Raw genomic sequence first — 21,744 nt, 5'->3', positions numbered from 1 at the left:
GTAATGGAATAACTTTCCTGTCGGTGGGTTGTATTTACATTTTGATGTGATATGGAACAACATTTTGAAAGGGAAAAAAAAGTATAATAATAATAATAATAATAATAATAATAATAATAATAATAATAATAATAATAATAATAATAATAATAATAATAATAATAATAATAATAATAATAATAATAATAAAAAGTGTTCAGGAAGTAAGGAATTCCATCGCTATACGGAAACAGCTCGGTTTATCACAGCGAGTTTATTTGCCGTCCGCTATTGATACTAGCAAGCGCTGCGGCAGGAAATGCACTTGAATGTTTACGTCGTTGTGAAGTGAATCCGTGCCGAGAGGCGGCTCTGTGGAGCAGGTCAGCGGCCCGGAGCTGAGCTATGAAGACCGGGGATGTTTTTATAGCCTAACATGGTCTTCACCCCAAACAGAAAAACCACAGCGACGCGACACAAACCTTTTCTACATTTTGCTGCTGTCGGGACAAAACCTCATAACTCCAAAAACCCAACTTTTCAGCAGATGAAAAAAACGAACACAGATTTGAGGGTGAATAGAGTTAGGAGGTTTAGACAGATGATCGGTTTAATGCTTTCCCATTGTTTAAACTTTGTAAAACCCTCACACACATATGGAGGATGATCTACGGAGTTGATTTATATTAAAAAAAAATATTAAAAAAAATTGAGTTATGAGGTTTTGTCCCGACAGCAGCGATTTACTGGCGTTCCTCACCGCTCCCGATCCACACGAGATCCATCACCGCTGACGTCTACTTGAAAATAACCACAGGTCGGAAAATAATATTGTAAAAACTGGGAGGGGGGGGGGGGGGGGGGGGCAGTGCATCTCAAAATATCACCACTGTGTTCTAGGGCTGACCTCGACCAGGCAAATAGTCGACTAATAATCGATTGAAAGGAGCCGTAGTCGACTGCCAACCTCTTAGTCGAATGCATTTTTTTTTTAAATATTACATTTTCTTTTCTTTTTTATAAATAATTCTTTCCAAAAGCAAAGAGGTCTATAAGCGTGGCTAACGCTAATGGCGCGCATACCAGCGAGGCTAACTGCCTAAGAAAACGGGCACAGAGGCACTGAAAGAGGATTTCACCCGTCTAATGAACACACTAGACTAGACAAATATCAAGATGTATCCATCAGTTGACCAATTGCATGCTTTTGCAGAGGACAAGAAGCCTTCAGTCGACTCCTTCAGACATTACGCACCCCCCACAGCCCAAATGGAATGATCCCCCCCACAAAAAGAAAATTATATATATATTTCCAGTCGACTATCTGCAAATTTCGGCCAATCAAAGTCGACTATACAAATCCTTAGTCGGGGACAGGCCTATACTGTGTTCTTTCAAACGATGAACGCTGTCATGATCTGAACTTTCTGGACAGTCCTCTGGCGCCCCCGGGCGGTCTGTTCGCGGTGCTACAGGCCGCCGCCCTTCTGGACCTTTATGTACATATATTGTCAAGTCTGTTGTCTGTCTTGCTCCCTGTGTATCTCCCATTAGTTCAGATGTTCTAGTCTAGCCCTGTTTTCCCAGTGTTGTTATGTTACAATGTTTGTTCCTGCCTGTTAGTTTAGTGTCTAGTCTCCCTTGTATTCTTATCATCTGTTCCCCAGCTGGTCCTGTTTAGCAATCACTGTTTAGTATATATTCTCCCCGCTCCTGTCTTCCATTGTTTGTTGTTTGGTTATCCCGTCAGTACCCTTCCGTGCTGTGTGTTATCTCCTGTGTCAGTACCTTCCCGTACTGTTCTGCCTACCTTGTGTTCCCCTCGTGAAAACCCTTATTATCCTATACTTCCTCGTGAGTCCGTTCCCGTATTTGTAGCTCATGTTTTCCAGCGTTGCTGAGGTTTGATTTCCCGTGTTTTCAAGTATGGTTTTGTTTCCCCCTGTAACGTGTGCCTTGTTGACTATGCTCAGTAAAGCTTATTATTATCGGAACGTAGACTCATTGCCTCGTCTCTCTCACTCCACATTGTCCTGCGATTGAATCCTACACCTCTCCTAAACTCCGAATCCTCACAGGCGCACGACGGCCTTGGCCACGTGCACCACGACGGCGGAGAGAGAGAGAGAAAAACAAACGAGAGATGGATGAGGAAGCTCTTGCTCTCCATTACTGAAGCGCAGGGAGTCAGCAGAAACGTTTGTCTTCATAAACACTGAGGCATTTGATGCATCTGCATGGAGCATTCATCATCCCCCCAGACAAGGCCCGCTCTGTGGCAGGACAACAGACCCGGAGGAGGGGGAGGAGGAGGAATGCCAGCCCGCTAACACGGGCACTTTGACAGGCCTCATGTCACTCTCAGGTTGGGTTCCTTTCTGCTCCCGGTTTCCAATATGGTCCGTCGTGCTGCTGTGCCACATGTTGCAGCACAGTGAACTTTCTAACTTTCTAATATGAAATATATGAAATGGTAAATGACTGCTTTTTTATATAGCAGCTTTTATCCAAAGCGCTTTACAATTTGTTCCTCACATTTTACCCATTCACTCACACATTCACACACCGACGGCGGAGGTGACCATGCAAGGTGCCAACCTGCACATCGGGAGCAATTAGGGGTTACGTGTCTTGCTCAAGGACACATCGACACGCTGCCCGGGAGGAGCGGGAATCGAACCGGGAACCTCCGGTGTAAGAGACAAAGCTATTTAGGTTATTGTATTATATGAATGTTTAATACTGATTGGATTTAGATAAAGTCATTGCACCGGCGTATTTTGGCGCTTTTCCACTGCATGGTACTTACTCTACTCTACTCTACTCTACTCGGTATTTTCGGTTTTCCATTACCAAAGTACCTGGTACCAGGCTGGTACCAGGTACTTTTTCGGTACTTTTTTAGTCCCTGCTCGAGTCTGGTTCCAAGCGCGAGCCAAGCGGGTAGAACTGGTACTATAAAAGTCACGTGAAACACTGCAGACCACTGATTGGTCAGAAGAGAGACGCGTCACTAGTTGGAGAGTCTGAACTGGTCTGAACGAAAACAGAACGCCGGCGCCGCCATCTTTAAGGATTTCATTATGGTTTGCAGCAGGCACAAGTTCAATAAACAAACGATACAGTCACTGTGTATTCTGCCTCATTTATTGATTAAACAAAACCGACATCAACACAATTTGCCACCGAGCGGAGAGTTTAGTCTCGCAAAAAGATCGCTGACTTGTTAAGGCTTAAGCTCCACAACGGTGGAAGGAATGTTCTGTTGTGCTAGCGTTTTAGCATGGCTATCGTACATAGCGGGATCAATATAACTCGCTATTGATTGTTTGTATGAGTAACGTTAATGCTAGTAGAATAGACACAACGCGAGGTAATCACCATCCATTTTAAACCGGTTATTACCTAATGCTAACGTTAGCAAATAGATGCGACTGGTAACGTTACAGCGTTGTTGTTAGCCTAATGCTAACGTTAACGTTAGCATATATAGACAGCCTAGCTGACGTTAACGCTTGTAGAATAGACACAATGAGGGGTAACGTTAGCGTTAGCAGAATAGACACAACGAGAGTCTCGTTAATGTTGTTATTGATTGATTGAAAACTGTGTTTTACTCTGGCTTGCCAAGCTCATAGCCCCTTTCGTGACTGTGATGCACCGAGTGAATCCACAGTCACTTGCTCCTTAATAGGAAACCAACCTAGATTTACCATGAAGGACTGGTTCTGGTCGAACCGTTCGTTATACAAGTATCACAGAGACATTTCAAAGGTACTCACAGTTGCACGAGGATTTCGGACAGAGATACGGGATCGTTTGAAAGCTCGGCGTTGCTAATAAACATTTTAAATATTTTTTATAAACTGCTCAACACTGCATTATTTCCGGCGTTGGCTGCCTGATGTGATCACAGCGCATGCGCATCATGCACCCAACGCCGAAAATAATGCCGTTTTGAGCAGTTTATAAAAAATATTTAAAATGTTTATTAGCAACGCCGAGCTTTCAAACCATCCCGTATCTCTGTCCGAAACCCTCGTGCAACTGTGAGTACATTTGAAATGTCTCTGTGATACTTGTATAACGAACAGTTCGGCCAGAACCAGTCCTTCAGGGTAAATCTAGGTTGGTTTCCTATTGAGGATCAAGTGACTGTGGATTCACTCGGTGAGCTCTCATGCTGATCACCAGCAGCCCCGCCTCCCCACACGGAGACAAACTGAGTACTTTATTTTAGTACCTGCAGTGGAAAAGCAACATGGTACCAGGTACCTAAAGCGAGTAGAGTAGAGTAGAGTAGAGTCGAGTAGGTACTATGCAGTGGAAAAGCGCCATTAGTCATAATAGAGCATTCTAGAACGTTTGTGATGTCGTAATAGACCTTCCTGGAACATAGAACATTCTGGAACGTTTGTGGTGATGTCATCTAGAATATAAAACATTCTGGAATGTTTGTGGTGATGTCATAATAGACCTTTCTAGAACATAAAACATTCTAGAACCACAGTATGACGTCATGATAGAAAGTTATGGAACCTTCGTGATGTCACCGTATGATGTCATAACCGAACATTCTAGAACATTTGGGTCTCTATATAAGCAGAAAGGCAGTTTTGCATCTTCGACCGGACTGAACAGGACTGAATGGATGGACTCAACAATGGACTGAAGCCAGGAGCCAGAAAGTGGATTTACGGTAATTTTGGAGACTGGGAAAACACAGTTTTCTTACCTTGTAGTAGTACTTGTATCTTGTAGTAGTACTTGTATCTTGTAGTAGTATTTGTAGTAGTGAGGCCAGCAGCACGGATCTCTCCTAGATGACCAAACTAGCAACAAGCTATAGCTACAGCAGCTACCACACTGTGTTATGTTGTGCATGTGCTGGGGGGCCACGGAAACAACTCTGTAGAGAAACATCTCGTCTCTCGTTTCAGTGCAGCGTCTCGACGAGCGGAGCTTCGAATCATCATCACCGGGTGTCGCCTGTGGCTTTGACGTTTGACTGATCATAATACATCGCAATAACAAGCGATGGACTCGGACGAGGGTTACAACTATGAATTCGACGAGGAGGAGGAGGAGGAGGAATGCAGCGAAGACGGCGCCGATCCAGACGAGGATCTCGAAGACGACGTGGAGGTGGAGATGGTCGGCCCGGTGCAGGAGGAGGAGGACTACCGATTCGAGGTGCTGACCGCCGAGCAGATCCCCCAGCATATGGTGGAGTGTATCCTGGAGGTCAATGAGGTCATCCAGAACCCTGCTATCGCCAGAATACTCCTTAGTCACTTCGACTGGGACAAAGCAAAACTGATGGAAAGGTATTTCGATGGGAACCTTGATAAATTGTTCTCTGAATGCCACGTCGTCAATCCGAGCAAGAAAATGAGGACGCGACCGGTGAACACCCAGTCTTCAGCTCAGGACATGCCCTGTCAGATCTGCTATCTGAACTACCCAAACTCGTACTTCACTGGGTTGGAGTGTGGACACAAGTTCTGCATGCAGTGCTGGGAGGACTACCTTACTACCAAAATCATCGAGGAGGGCATGGGACAGACAATATCCTGTCCCGCCCACAACTGTGATATATTGGTGGATGACAACACAGTAATGCGGCTGATAACCGATTCAAAAGCGAAGTTGAAGTACCAACACTTGATTACACATAGTTTCGTAGAGTGCAACCAACTGTTGAAATGGTGTCCCGCACCTGACTGCCATCACGTTGTCAAAGTCCAGTATCCCGATGCCAAGCCTGTGAGATGTAAATGTGGACGCCAGTTCTGCTTCAATTGTGGAGAGAACTGGCATGATCCTGTCAAGTGTAAGTGGCTGAGGAAATGGATCAAGAAATGTGACGATGATAGTGGGACATCCAACTGGATCGCCGCAAATACAAGGGAGTGTCCCACATGCCATGTACCCATCGAGAAGCATGGAGGCTGCAACCATATGGTGTGTCAGAACCAGAACTGCAAAGCTGAGTTCTGCTGGGTCTGCCTGTGCTGCTGGAAGCCACATGGCTTGTACACCTGCAACCGTTACAATGAGGATGATGCCAAGGCTGCCAGAGGCACCCATGAGCGTTCCCGCACCGCCCTGCACAGGTACCTGTTCTACTGCGACCGCTACACAAACCACATGCAGAGCCTGCGCCTCGAGCACAAGCTGTACGCGCAGGCGAAGCGGAAGATGGAGGAGATGCAGCAGCACAACATGTCGTGGATCGAGGTGCAGTTCCTGAAGGAGGCCGTGGACGTGCTCTGCCAGTGCCGCTCCGCCCTCATGTTCACCTACGTCTTCGCCTTCTACCTCAAGAAGAACAACCAGTCCATTATATTTGAGAACAATCAGGCGGACTTGGAGAACGCCACGGAGGTGTTGTCTGGATATCTGGAGCGTGACATCTCACAGGACTCCCTGTGGGACATCAAGCAGAAAGTACAAGACAAGTACGTGTACTGCGAGAGCCGGCGACGGGCGCTACTGCAACACGTGCACGAGGGCTACGAGAAGGACCTCTGGGAGTACATTGAAGATTAAAAGGACAGACTTTTTATGACTCTCTTACCGCTGATGCAATGCAAATGGGGGCAGCACTGGTTTCAGCCATAGTTATGGAATGTCCCGATTTGGCCCCCCTCCTTCGTTTTTTTTACCCCTCTTTGTTTTCTGGAGATTTAAAATAAATTATATAAAAATGAAAAGATAGAATATTTAAAAAAGGAAGAAAAAAAAGATAGTTTGTATCATTTTTGAGTGTGAGGATATGATCCTCCTCCTGCCCTCTCTCAGTTTGTCACTTTTATAACATCTCCCCTTTACTGCCCCCCCCCCATGTAAAAATGTCCAGAGAATTTCCTTGTTTCTTTTGTTCCAGGTTTCTGTGTTAGCCAGGAGTTTGCAGCACAGTGCTCCATCTTCAAGCCACATCTGCTGAGTGTGTTGAAATCTTTTCTTTTAGTTTTTTCATGTTGAGTTTCAGATTGTGGAGTTGCAACAGTTCAGTTGGTGTATAAAAATTAATAAAATGGCAGTCTTAATATAAGTAGTATTTTCAAACTCTGAATATGTACCCATATCTAAATCAGAAATTTGACTTTTTAATATGCACACTGGCTTCTGCAATCAGTGTGTGCATTGGTGTGTTGTTTAACTTCCCTTGTTGTCGTTCTCAGTAGCAGTCACAGTGGACTACAATAGCAGTCGTCTTCTCACTCCTTCGCACACAGAACGACATATCTGTTGCAAGGAGGCCGGAAGCCGTTGAATAGGGTAGCAGTCATCTTCTCACTCCTTCGCACACAGAACGACATATCTGAAGCTTCCTGAGCAGCAGATGACATCGCAGAGCAATAGTCAAGATGACATAAAACTAAACTTTGCACTACACAAGTTAAAGTGCCAGATGTTAAAGTTAAAGTGCCAGATGTACTTTCTTTGGGTGGGACAAGCTCTCACCACTCTGTCTCTAATGCGTCTATATTAATCCCAGCCGAAGAGTGCTTCGCGTTTCTCTGATCGGCCACGACGCCCATGTGACCGCGGCGCGCGGCTGAGCGGTAGAGCGGAAATAGGCTGCTGCCTCCGCGTCAAGAAAGACAGACAGGCATTCTATTGCCATGCTCTACGACAAACCCTAACCTTAACCAACTCCGAAAGAATGCCTAAACTTAATCCTAACCTTAACCAACTCCGAAAGAATGCCTAAACTTAACCCTAACCTTAACCAACTCCGAAAGAATGCCTAAACTTAACCCTAACCTTAACCAACTCCGAAAGAATGCCTAAACTTAACCCTAACCTTAACCAACTCCGAAAGAATGCCTAAACTTAACCCTAACCTTAACCAACTCCGAAAGAATGCCTAAACTTAACCCTAACCTTAACCAACTCCGAAAGAATGCCTAAACTTAACCGGCGAAAGAATGCACGTTTATAGCGAGAGATGATAAATTAATTAAACGTAAAAAAAAAAAATTGAAGTGATTCGAACTTGTCACCGCAGGCTCCACAGCAAGTCGGCGAACGAGTTGAGCTAACCGTCGATGGCAAAACAGCGGGGATTACGGCTGCATAATGCCGCCCCGCTCTGCCGCTGCCGCTCTGCCGCGGGGCGTGTCGCGGCCAATCAGGGAAAACGCGGAAGCACTCGGCAGCACTCTTCGGCTGGGATTAAAGAATAGGCCTCTCTAATATGTCTTTGGGGGGACAAGCTCTCACCACTCTGTCTCCAACATGTCTTTAGGGGGACAAGCTCTCACCACTCTGTCTCCAACATGTCTTTAGGGGGACAAGCTCTCACCACTCTGTCTCTAACATGTCTTTAGGGCGACAAGCTCTCACCACTCTGTCTCTAACATGTCTTTAGGGGGACAAGCTCTCACCACTCTGTCTCTAACATGTCTTTAGGGGGACAAGCTCTCACCACTCTGTCTCTAACATGTCTTTAGGGGGACAAGCTCTCACCACTCTGTCTCTAACATGTCTTTAGGGGGACAAGCTCTCACCACTCTGTCTCTAACATGTCTTTAGGGGGACAAGCTCTCACCACTCTGTCTCTAACATGTAATATATCCATCGACATGCATTGCACACACATCCACATGCACACACTCACTTAAACAAACACTCACCCTTAACACTCACTTTAGACACACTACTACACCATATTTTATCTATTTATTACAAAAAGATTTGCACTACATCCCTTTTTTAAGTTTGCATTTTTGTACCGCATTGTCTGCATGTTTACTTCATTGTACTTTAGTTTGTATATTGTATATTTGTATAGTGTTGGGACTTTTACTTTTTTACTGTACAGTATGAAGCACATTCTAATGGCCTCATACAGAACCAAGCCTTTCACTGTACTTTATACGTGACAAATAAAACAAAACTTAAAACTTGATGTTGCTATGGATAATAATAATAATAATAATAATAATAACTTAGTTTTGTATAGCGCCTTTTATGAAACCAAAGGTCGCTTTACATAGGGCGATAACAACAATAACAAATATGGCAGACAGACACATAACATTAAATGTAGGAAGTTAGGGGTCAAAGGTCATGTTAAAGAGGTGATTTTTTTTTAAAGCAGTCCAGAGTTGGGGCGTTGCGGAGTTCTGCAGGGTTGGGAGTTCCAGAGGGTGGGAGCCGTGAAAGCTCTGTCCCCAAAGGTCCACAGTCTGGTTTGGGGAACGGAGAGCTGACCAGTGTCCGTGGATCGCAGGGACCGTGACTGAGTGTGGCGGTGGAGGAGGTCAGTGAGGTACTGAGGTGCCAGAGCGTGGAGGGAGAGCTTGTAAGTGATGAGGAGGATTTTTTAGGTGATGCAGGATTTGATGTCTAAAACACCCCCCTCGGATACTCCCAACAAGAGGTAACCTTGCTACTTATGAAAGGAGGAATGTGCACATTGTACCTCCTGATCGTAGCTCGAGCAGAGCCAGGGGGGGCTTCCACTCGAGGTATCTTCTGGTACCAAAGGAATGGGGGAATGAGTCTCCGCTCCGTCCTCGACCATTGAGCGGACCTCTCGGAACAAGTTCAGAACGCTGACACGTGTTTTGTGCAGCCAGGCGATCGGTGCTCTTCAATCCACCCGACAGACGCGTATCTCCATTTCCGCGTCACGCGGGGCGTTTCTGAGACGTGCCTTTCAGCGCGCGACTTACTCGTACACGGTCCTGCCCATGGGCTTCTCGCTGAGCCGCTGGGTGTGCCTCAAACAGTGTCGTAGTCGAGTCACTACATCTCGAGTCCGAGTCGAGTCGCGAGTCCCCAGTGTTCGAGTCTGAGTCACCGAAGAAGAGCCCGAGTCGAGTCCCCGTTACCCAAGTCCGAGTCCGAGTCCAAGTCCGAGTCACCAAAGAAGAGCCCGAGTCGAGTCCCCATTACCCTAGTCCGAGTCCAAGTCCAAGTCCGAGTCACCAAAGAAGAGCCCGAGTCGAGTCCCCGTTACCCTAGTCCGAGTCCAAGTCCAAGTCCGAGTCACCAAAGAAGAGCCCGAGTCGAGTCCCCGTTACCCTAGTCCGAGTCCAAGTCCAAGTCCGAGTCACCAAAGAAGAGCCCGAGTCGAGTCCCCGTTACCCTAGTCCGAGTCCAAGTCCAAGTCCGAGTCACCAAAGAAGAGCCCGAGTCGAGTTCGAGTCGAGTCCCCGTTACCAGCCTAGTCCGAGTCCAAGTCATCAATGATGAATAGGCTTCACTTTAGATTAGGGCACACAATAGCACCTGCAAATGATTTGTAGATGTTTTATGAATGTCTTAACAAATCATTTGTTGAACATGACCAAATAAATGGAGGTACAGTATAGTCATTTTTTCAAATCTTTTTTCGATTTTTTCAAAATCTAAAAATGTTACTACACATTAAACAACATTATCTAATGATGAACAAATCAAGTACAAACAATGTTGATAATGAGTTATAAATAATGTAGAACTAATTTGTAAGTGTTATACAAATATAGTTATAAATGATTTAATAATAATTTACGAATGTATATAAATGGTTTGTTCATAATTAGTTCATTATCTACAAATACCTTATAAAGGTCTTATAACTGAGTGTTATTATAAAGTGTTACCCATATCCCTTACCTAGTCTTACTAGTTACGCTGCTGGTCAGTATGACTTACTATACCATAGTGTCTTTATAGCTGTATCACTGTACATATTAATACTACAACTCTGTACATACATCTGATTAGCACTATTACTCAGTAGTACTCAATTTATATAGTTTATACCAAGTTGAATCACCTGTACATTGTATATTACTATTGCACTTTACTGCTACACTTGCACTCTGGTTGGATGCCAAACTTCTTTTAGTTGTACTGTACATGTGCTGTATGATGACAATACATTTGATTGTAATCGAATCGAATCGAATCGAAATCGAATCAAATCAAATCTAATCTAATTGTCATTGTCCTGTGATTCATCATTGATTATTACTGTTACTGTATTGTTTGTCTAGTTTCATGTTAAAAAAGGGAAAATAAAAAACATTTGTTAAAAAAAAAAAAATCTAATCTAATCTAATCTAATGTAACCACTGCTCGGGTGGGGGAGGGGGGGGGTGTACCCACGTGGACAGGACGGTGAACAGAGGACACAGAGTGTGAGGACATCACCTTCAGTCCACTCACATACAGTAAACTGGCAGGAACCCTTGGCAGTGTCACCGGCACTAAAACACTTCCTTCTCCCCATATAGAGGGTCACCATGTCCTTGTCACTTCAGACAATGCTAAGAAGACATATGTCAACAGACATGGGGGGCTACATCCCCCGTCCCATCCCCGTCCCCCCCCCAGTTACACACACCGGCTCCCAAACTGATTTTGTGGAGCAGCACACATCTCCTGTCCTTGAGAGACACTCACATTCCTGGTGTGCAGAATCATGGGGCCTATGCTCACCAGCGGCTGAAGGGTCTTCAGTTTGCTCCAGGGGTCTTCAGTTTTCCCCAGGGGCTGAACGGTCTTCAGTTTGCCCCAGGGGCTGAACGGTCTTCAGTTTGCCCCAGAGGGCTGAACGGTCTTCAGTTTGCCCCAGGGGCTGAAAGGAAGGTCTTCAGTTTGCCCCAGGGGCTGAACGGTCTTCAGTTTGCCCCAGGGGCTGAAAGGAAGGTCTTCAGTTTACCCCACAGTTTATTTAAAAAAAAAATATCCATCAATGTAAATGTGCCAGAATTAGCTAATGAGCTCGTTTTCATCTGTAGTCCCTGCCTACCATGCATGTCTTTATGGTACAGCACGTTAATATATACGACTAGTATATTAGTACAATGTTTCTGACCAGGAGATCAGATGTGCTACATATCGCTATACATTCTGGTATCAACGCACTTGTATCAAACACCATGAATTGTTTTGCACTGTTGCTATACTGCATATATATATTCTGCAATTACAGTATTCTTTTTTGGGGACGATTATTATTTTTTCCAAGATAAAGCTAGCAAAGCAGATGGGTATGTGGAGAGGCAATTTATTCCAGGATTAGCATAATCCCTTCACTTACCATGGCGCGTCCCGCTCTCGCAATTCAACTCGCAATAATGACTGTACTTGAAGCTGCTACTAACTCATGCATACAGTATCTGACACGGGGGGGGGGGGGGAGAGTTATTGATTTGATTCGACAAACATACCGTCAGATCATTGTCACTGTTTGTTAATAGGCAAAGTTATTGACAGAAAGGCTTGCTAGCATAAAGTTAGCTTCCTGGGTCATTCTCACTGGCATCAGTCAGGCGACACAGGTGGTTGTCAAGCAGTTGCTAAGGTAACGCAGAGGGACTATAATGAAAGTCAGCAGTGAGCAAGACATAAATAATGTATTTCTTTATATTTTAATGTAGAACATGTGTATGAAAATGAATAAATGGCACATATGTGTCTTTGGCAAGTGGCCATTCAGGCCATGGTTTTTCTATAACAGCACACCTCATTGTATATTCTCCCTTAAATATATAAAGGACAATTCACTTTTTCGAATGGGTACTCCAGGATAACTCGTCAAATTGAATGCAGAGGAAAAAACTAATTTATAATAATAATAACTTTATTTGAATAGCAATTTTCATACAGAAATTGCAGTTCAAAGTGCTTCACAACAGTAAGAAATACAGGCGTAAGCGAGCATAAAAATTTAATAAAAAAAGATAGAGAGGTAGCAAGGTAAGGTAAGTCACAGTTTTTCAGTAATACAAATGATAAAATAGAATAGATTAGATAGAGTAAAAAAAGTGCGATTTGATTCAGTTTAAAAATAGGCTAAAGATAATCAAATAGAACGGACAGTAAAAAGTGTGCAATAAAAGATATATCACAACAGAGCAGTGTATCGCTCTTAATACTTTGGGTTTCTTTACAAAGTTCTAACATACAACAGAGCATCGCTCACAACTTAACAACAGAGCAGTGTATCGCTCTTAATACTTTGGGTTTCTTTACAAAGTTCTAACATACAACAGAGCATCGCTCACAACTTAACAACAGAACAGTGCATCGCTCTTAACTTTGAGTTTCTTTACAAAGTTTAAAGGGTTTTCACATGCTAGTAAAACTCAGAAAGGGGCCATTTTTGACCTGAGGACAACACATACATAATACAAGCAACGTGAGGCTTCTCTATAGCGACCTTTCACTCTCCACTGAATGAATAATCTACCTATTTGGCCAACAAAGAAAAAACTACACATTTACATTAAACATGAATCAGTTCTCTATTTGCATCAAAGCGAAGTTCTGTACAACAAGTCAGCAGGACGGGTACAACTCTGGCAGCTAAGGGTCAGTAAGATTGTTCGTCAAACAGTGTCAGACTTGAGTGCTACAGACTCAAGTGCATAGTAGTATAGACATACCAGCATAGTAGGTATAGTAATATAGACAAGTCAGATTACTTGGTAGCAAAGTGCATAATAGTAAAATGGTAAATGGTAAATGGCTGCTTTTTTATATATCGCTTTTATCCAAAGCGCTTTACAATTTGTTCCTCACATTTGACCTATTCACACACACATTCACACACCAACGGCGGAGGCAACCATGAAAGGGTGCCAACCTGCTCATGGGGGGCAAATAAGGGTTAAGTGTCTTGCTCAAGGACACATCGACGACACGCTGCTGAACCGGGAACCTCCGGATTGCCAGATGACTGCTCTACTACCTGTCGCAAAGACATTATGAAGGTTCGTATTTTTTTTAGTTTGTTTTTTATTTTAGATATCGATTGAGGTTGAATAGAGATCACATTGTCAAGAGACGCCTTCTACCTCTTTGGTCAACAAAGACAAAAAAACACATTTCCATTAACCTTCTGTATTGTCGCAGTGAAAGTGTTAACCGTTTGGTAGTGTGGCAGTGAAAGGGTTAAAGATTAATCAGTTCTCTACCTGCATCATGAAACAGCCAGACAAGTCACACCCTCAGAAGCTCTTCTGCAGATGTAACCCTTTCACTACCACACTACAGAAGGTTAACCCTTTACTATCACACTACCGTCTGTAGTGTGATAGTAAAGGGTTAACCTTCTGTAGTGTGGTAGTGAAAGGGTTAAAGGCACATTTGAGAACCATCTTAGATGAGAGATGCACACGGTCAAAGATGAACTGTAAAGCACCAAGGACAGGATGCAGGGAGTGGAGACTTAACCCTTTCACTACCACACTACATACGGTTAACCCTTTCACTACCACACTACAGATGGTTAACCCTTTCACTACCACACTAGAGAAGGTTAACCCTTTCACTACCACACTACAGAAGGTTAACCCTTTCACTACCACACTACAGAAGGTCAACCCGTTCACTACCACACTACAGACGGTTAACCCTTTCACTACCACACTAGAGACGGTCATCCCCGCGCGGCCGCAGGGCTGCTTTTACCGTACAGTAGACTCTGAATCACGCTGTCAATCTCCAGGGGTTAGGTTCACTCTGTCCGCGCGGGCGTCGGCACTCTCTCTCTCTCGCGTGCGCGGCGGCGGTGGATTAGGCTCCGTTTGAACACAGCCTGCCCTCAGGAGAGAGAGCGGCGGTGAAGTGGATTTGGTTAATGGGAATCTGTCCGTCACCATATCTCAGCTTGCTGTACATTCAATTACCTGGCTGCCTGCCTGCCTGGCTGCCTGTAATTATTTACTGATCTGCCCCGACGGAGCTTTGAAGATCAAACGGGGGGTGTGGTTGAGGGTGTGGTGGGGGGGGGGCGGGTTTGTGGGGAGAAGTAGTAGCGTCCTTACAGGGATGTGTGGGTGGTGGTGGTGGTGGGGGGGGGGTGGAGCAGGAGAGGGAGAGGGAGAAGGAGCAGGAACATCACAGGAGGCGAGGTGGGTGAGGAGGCTGAGGACCGAGGAGGCTGACCACCAGCGATGGGAGGTCGGGGCACGTGTGCGCCATAAATTGTTTTGGGGCCCCGGCGGGAATTGATCTGTTGGCTAAAGTAAGGAGAAGAGTTATAACCACAGCGTCTCGTTTTAATTAGAGGTCACTCAAAGGTGACGTTTAGTGATGTCATAGTACGTTATTAATACCCTAATAAATATTGTAAGAAGGGTGTGTGGAGGAATACCTTTTGGTTGTCCCGGCGATAGCTTAAATCTCACCCCCCCCCTCCCTCGCCTCTACTCTTAGCTCAGTGTCTCCATCTCACCCTCAGTTTTCTCCCAGAGCACTCCTCCCAGCCCGAGCTCATTTAACCCGTTCACTACCACACTACGGAAGGTTAACCCTTTGCCGCGTGGCAGTGAAAGGGTTAACCTTCCGTATTGTCGCAGTGAGAGGGTTAAACCATTTGGTGGTGCGGCAGTGAAAGGGTTAATGTACTTTGTACTATGTGTTTTTCACTATTAAACCTATATTGATCTCGACGATCCGTCTACGATCATAATTGATGAGTGCGGTTCCACCACCACAAAGGTTATTATTAATATACCCTAACATTTGACCGCTAAGCAGCTGATTCCACGCCAACCAAGTGTAAAGTAATCATAGTTGATGTTATTCATAGTTTGATTGTATAACATCTCAAGACAAATCCAGCAAGTCAGCTTTTGTTACCACATGCACACAAAAAGTGAAACCCGGGCAGATCGACGACTGTGACATTATAGCCACATCCTTGGCAGAGACACAAACACAATCAGCCAACCTAACATTAGCCGAGGGGTGGCACAAGCTGCTGTAACGTTATGTAATAATAACATTAGCCTTACATGTTCACCACATCTAAGCTATACCGCCCGCGCAGACTGGCCATGTGTGTGATATCAATGGCAGCGAAAAGAAAACGTCTCAGATCTCACGGAACATGTTTGGATATGATTTTTTTTACACAAGGCAGATTTTTACTAATGGAACTTCCTAACATCGGTCACAAGGAATCCTATATATATACACATGGAACCTCGTCCACTGATCTGGAGTCAGCCGGGCCTGTTAAACCCATTTAGACCTAAAACGCCTGCAAAAAACTCCTATTAAAACCTATGCAATTATTCTACACAATCTCTTAAAACCTGAGGGTTTTTTGGAAAGATTTTCAGAATTGTCAATCTTCACTAAAAACCTTTTATATCTCAGCCTCGGGAGCAGATACAAACATGAAATGAAAACCATTTGATAGATTACAACTTGGGCTTTTATTTGAACATAATTAATTGACCATAATGTGCATAACGACTACCTAGTTGTTTTGGGGCTGTGGTGGGGCCGGTACTAACACACTAATAGCTGGCCCATGATGTTCATAAGGTAGGTGATACTGCCACCTGGCGGATTTCGATCGTCATTGCAATTCCAACGTTATGCCAGGAGGCTCCGGGGGACTGTGTAGAATGGGGATCAAAGGAAAAAGATCAAACGACCAAAACGCGACTTTTCTCGGGTTTGGCGCTCAACCGCTGGCGAGATAACCCGACTTTATTGGTGATTGGCGCTGAATGAGTTAATATATATATATATAAAATCCCAAAGCATTCCCCAAAGCATGTATTTCAGCGAATCACAGCGCATTTCATTACTCACATACCTTGAAAATGGCGACACCGTCTGAAATGACCTAGACGTTGCATCAGGTCTTAACACATCCAGTGCCGGAAACGTAGATCTACGGTTCTGTCGCCCGATCGTTGAGTGCCGGAAACGTAGATCTACGTTTCTGTCACGGTATTTCTTTTATTCGCTATTGCCATTCATAATTCAGCGGGGCACCTTGTGCATACTGTTCTGAGTGTGTCTGAGCTGGCAGACGGTCTTATACCACCCTCTAACGCCTTCGGCCATTATTGCACCCCGTTAGAAACGGGTTCGTTTATTTTATCTATCGAGAGTGTGGGGGCGGGTCCTAAACACTCCGGCAAAACACACGCTTGTAGGGATGGTTTGGACAACTGACCCCGCCCGCCCGTTGAAGCGCAATGCCCAACAACGTCGGAGACAGGATCGCTGTGGATAACTGGAATGGCGATGAGATTATTGGATTTTTTGGCATTATTTCAGAGACCAGGTAGGGACACTCAGGGCCGCCTCAGGGGGTGTGCGAGCAGTGCGGTCGCACAGGGCCTCGCGGGAAGGGGGGCCTCGCAAAAAAAAAAAAAAAAAAAAAAAAAATAATAAAATTTTATTAATTTTTTTTATTGTTTTTTTTATTTTTTTGCGAGGCCCCCCTTCCCGCGAGGCCCTTTTTCATCACAGACCTAAAATCTACTTTTGCTTATATGCTTATATATTTCACATTAGACACGTTTGTAGAATGTGTCTGACTTGTTCCTGGGTCTGCAGTCCTGCAGCTGCAGACATACTCACTATTGGAGCTCAGCCTCTGGGGTTCTGCAGCAGCATTGGTTTCAACGAAGGGAGTGGTTTTACTTACATCATGTGTAGACAGTGTAGTACTCCGGCGTGGCAGCGTGAGTCGGCTGCGTTTGACATTTTCGCGCGTGCAGCTTTTGACTATGCTTAGTTATGCCAATCAAGACGAAGAAAGAGGTCGCTCATTATCAGTCGGTCGGTCACCAAGGAACGTTGACGAAATGCCTCTCGCTAACGGGACAAATGGCCGGAGCCTTTCATGGTATAGCCATGATGTCGGCTAGTAGCTAGCTTAGCTAAATGCTAACTAGCGTTAGCTAACCTATTCAGAGGAGCGAGGCGAGGCGAGTGGATGTCTTTTCAAAAGAAGGAGAAGAGAACTTGTGAGCAGATAAATCTGTTAGGCAGCAATACGCCGAAAGGTGTCCAGTCTGCCGGAAAGTACTCGAAGAAGAAGAAGAAGAAATTACACCGTGGCGTGGGCCAAGAAAGTCTCCTTCCACGTTGATACTGCGTTATGGTGAGTCAACCTATGATTATATACCCGCCGTGGACCTGAGTCACCTGACCCTATCTCTCTTTCTCTCTCTCTGGAGCCAAACTGGTCGACTAGCTAATACTACTAGTAGCTAACTGTGTGAGCTAACTGTTAGCCAGTTAGCTGTTTAGCGTCAGCTGGGAATGTTCGTTTGATGCTATCAGTTAGCCTTGAGAATAGCAGGCCCTTTGACAGAAGATGTAGTCGGGCCTGCACCATGACAAGGCTCTGGCCATAGCTTCTTTTTGTCCCGCCAGCGAGAGGCCTTTCGTCAACGTGGAGACCTGTGTTGCGGGCTTTCGCCCTGCGTTCCTCGTGCAGGTAACTTGGATTAATGAAAATGTCATGACATTACCCCACTCTTCCTTCCTTCCCCTCCCGAATGTTTTGTTAATAACGATGTTTTTTTCCAGGCAAAACATATGCTACTTCACAACATTTGGAGATACGACATGTGCTGTGTGTGAATGGTCGTTTGTGTAGCTTGGGTAGCGTTGGGCCATTGGCCAAAGCTGTGTGTGGCCTGGTGTCACAGTACCTGGCTAGCCTATTTAGCTGATGTCGGCCATTGGCTCCTTGCTGCTTTGGTTTCTCTGGTATACCCTCTTCTTGTTGGATTTAAGTGTTGATCTTTGTCCTTTTGAATCTGTCATACATGCTCTAGTCTCTCTCTAACACACACACACATGACAAACACACATGTTCTCTCTCTCTCTCTTTCTAACACACACAGTCTGCCTATGGCGGCCTTTCTCGATGGCTAGGCTGTGCTCAAGGATCTTCAGTCACAGTGCTCAGGTATTCTGCCACTGTGTACTCTCTGTTTAGGGCCAAATAGCATTTCAATTTCTTTCCAATGTGTGTCTCTCTCTCTCTCTCTCTCTGTACACTGTATATTGACTGTAGAACGGGAGCTCTCTCTCGCTCTCTCTTTTGCTATATGTTGACTGTATCATGCCCCGCCTCGGGCAGCGCTATTATTTAAGAATATGTTGACTGTATAAAAAAAAAAAAAAAAAATATATATATATATATATATATATATATATATATAATTTTTTTTTTTTTTTTTACCTTTGGGGGGGGGGGGGGGGGGGGCTCGCGTTAAATCTCGCACAGGGCCTCGCATTTCTCCCAGGCGGCCCTGGGGACACTATATATGAAAGCTTGCGTTGATCTGATATTTATTTCTACAGCTATTGAAGCTACCTGTGTTTTATGTGTATGGCTGTTTGCCGTTGGGTTGCAAGAAGGGGGGGGGGGGGGGGGGCACACCGGTCTAAATCACATTGCATGCGTGCACGACGAATGATAATAATGATGATCTAGCGTTGATTTCAGGAAGATCCGATAATCAGATCCGATGACGACGTGTTTATTGAATTACACAAAAACGCTGTTTTCCTGTCTTTTCCCTGGAATTGCTCAGAAGCGGCCGGACTATGTTCATATTCAAAACGGTATAAAACGGAAATGTACGAATGAAAAAATAATCAGTTTTTTGCACGTTGACCAGAAGCAGCTCACTGAGACTCGATGGCGTTATTAGACCCATAGCTCTACTATAAAATATAGGTTTAGCTCTACAAACTACAACTACGTTTACATGGGTTTAATGGGCGGCACGAAAGGGGTCACTTCCCGGAAGGGCCGTGGCACTCAATGTGTTAAAGCTAAATACACACACATGTAGCATCTGGCCTTAAAGGTATATACACACACAAACGCTTCAGTAGGCTGGACAAGATATGCCTCCTAAAGTGTGTAAACGGAAGTACAGGAAGTAGGCTACAGGCTACAGGCTTTCCGGTTTAGACAAAAAAATTATAGAAATGTGCTAAGTGCACAATATTTCCTCGTTTAAGCCACTGCAACGGCTTTGCCTGAAGAATTTACTACATGACCGGGACGTTCTAGCTTGTTTGCCAATTTGATTGGCTGTTTTTAAATAAAGCGCGGCCGCAGTTAGTTAGGCCGCAGTTAGGCCGTTAACGTTAGTTCGGCCAGAGAAAAACAAATATACTAATTAAAATAGTTGGACCTGTGAGATTTGTACTTTGTAGGTCTGCATTTTAAATGTAACGAGTAAAAAGTATGTTTTTTTCCTCTGAAATGTAATTGAGTAAAAGTATACAAACCTAATAATACTCGAGTAAAGTACAAATCGCCAAAAACAGTACTTAAGTATTGTAACAAAGTACTATTACTCAAGTACTTTACACCCTGTATGCAGGTGTATAAGTATATAGAAGGATTACATGCAGGTATATTCAGGCAGATATGTTATATAAAATGCGGTAAATATATAAGATAAGTAGGGCTGTCCCCGACTAAGGATTTGGATGGTCGACTATGATTGGCCAAAATTTGCCGTTAGTTTCGTTGGTCAAAAAAATAATATTTATATATATATTTTATTTTTATTTTGTATCATTCCATTTGGGCTGTGGGGGGTGCTTAATGTCTGAAGGAGTCGACTGAAGGCTTCTTATCCTCTGCAAAATCATGCAATTGGTCCACTGATGGATACATCTTGATATTTGTCTAGTCTAGTCTAGTGTGTTCATTAGATGGTGAAATCCTCTGGTTAGCCTCTGGTATGCGTGCCATTAGTGTTAGCCACGCTTCTATGCCTCTTTTCTTTTGGAAACAATGATAAAAAAAATTTAAATTTAAAATAATAAAAAAAAAAAGAAATTGTATTCGAGGTTGTCCAGTCGACTACGGCTCCTTTCGACTGATTAGTCAACTAATCGACTAATAGGGGTCAGCCTAAAGATAAGATAAGATAAGATATTCCTTTATTGATCCCCTGAATATGAATGTATATTGTCATTCCACTCCCTTCTCCACTCCCTCATTGTGTTTATATCCCTGTACATTGTCCAACATGCTGCACGTTGTGTACGTGATATTCATCAACAACACTTGTGGTCATGTGTGTGATATGGCAGCGAAAAGAAAATGTCTCAGATCTCACGGAACATATGATTTTTAGACAAGGCAATGTTTACTAATGGAACTTCCTAACATCGGTCACAAGGAATCCTATATTATATACAATGGAACTTTGTCCACTGATCTGGAGTCAGCCGGGCCTGTTAAGCCGTAGCCCTATCTTCAGAAATTCCCCTAAAGGTACATGCCCAAGTAAATAGAAGATTTCTCCACTTCTAGAAGGTCATCAATGTGCATGTTCTTGGTATCTAGGAACATCTAGGGACCTGGGGGTATGTATTCCCAGTGTCTGTCTGTAATATTGTGTCTGTTACTAGGCTTGAGTAGAGTAAATTGTGATGAAACAAAGGAGAATATAAATTACGATATTTCTTTGCATTTTGCCGGTGAATAACACCATGAAAACATTGAGGTTCTTTTGATTACGCTCACTGAGCTCATTCAGCACCTTCTTGAGATCAAGTGTACAGAAAATCTAAGCAAATGAATAAAGGGAAGATGATTAAACAGAAGGATTTGTAGATACAGTAATACATTATAATCCCTTTGAATTATAAATGCATATTTGACCTCGAACTTGAACTTGACCTTATTATGGCCAAATCATACCTCTATGGGGAAAAGCTCCTCCTCGGTTTTACGATAAACGAGAGATATAATTTGCATTTTCCTGATAAATTCGTATTTTTGGTAAATCTTAAAAACATCGGTAAACAAACGTAGTGCTGAAAATATACACTTTGACTGCTGTTTTGATATTTGGTCTTCTTTACTCTTGGCTACATTTGAACAAGAAACACCACACTCATTAATACGGTCTGTATTGATCGATTTATGATAAAAAACAGCTACAGCTTAACAGGTTGTGAATACAGTGAGCGTATCCACCACGGTCGACGCCCGTCAGCACCAATCAATGT

At 44.0% G+C, this 21,744-nt stretch overlaps 1 protein-coding gene across 1 annotated transcript; it reads left to right on the top strand.

Annotated features, from left to right (window-relative positions):
• Window positions 1-5,016: 5,016 nt before the first annotated feature.
• Window positions 5,017-6,531, top strand: LOC311248785 (E3 ubiquitin-protein ligase arih1-like; the record flags this gene model as incomplete). Its single annotated transcript, XM_084339613.1, has 1 exon — window positions 5,017-6,531. One exon carries the CDS (start codon window positions 5,017-5,019, stop codon window positions 6,529-6,531), a length of 1,515 nt encoding a protein of 504 aa, XP_084195739.1.
• Between the last annotated feature and the right edge of the window lie 15,213 nt (window positions 6,532-21,744).

This window comes from Notolepis coatsorum (assembly GCF_963971535.1).
Source record: "Notolepis coatsorum genome assembly, contig: SCAFFOLD_486, whole genome shotgun sequence".
NCBI classification, from domain to species: Eukaryota; Metazoa; Chordata; class Actinopteri; order Aulopiformes; family Paralepididae; genus Notolepis; species Notolepis coatsorum.
Note: the sequence above shows the minus strand (reverse complement) of the source record. Positions and strands in the feature narration are given on the sequence as shown.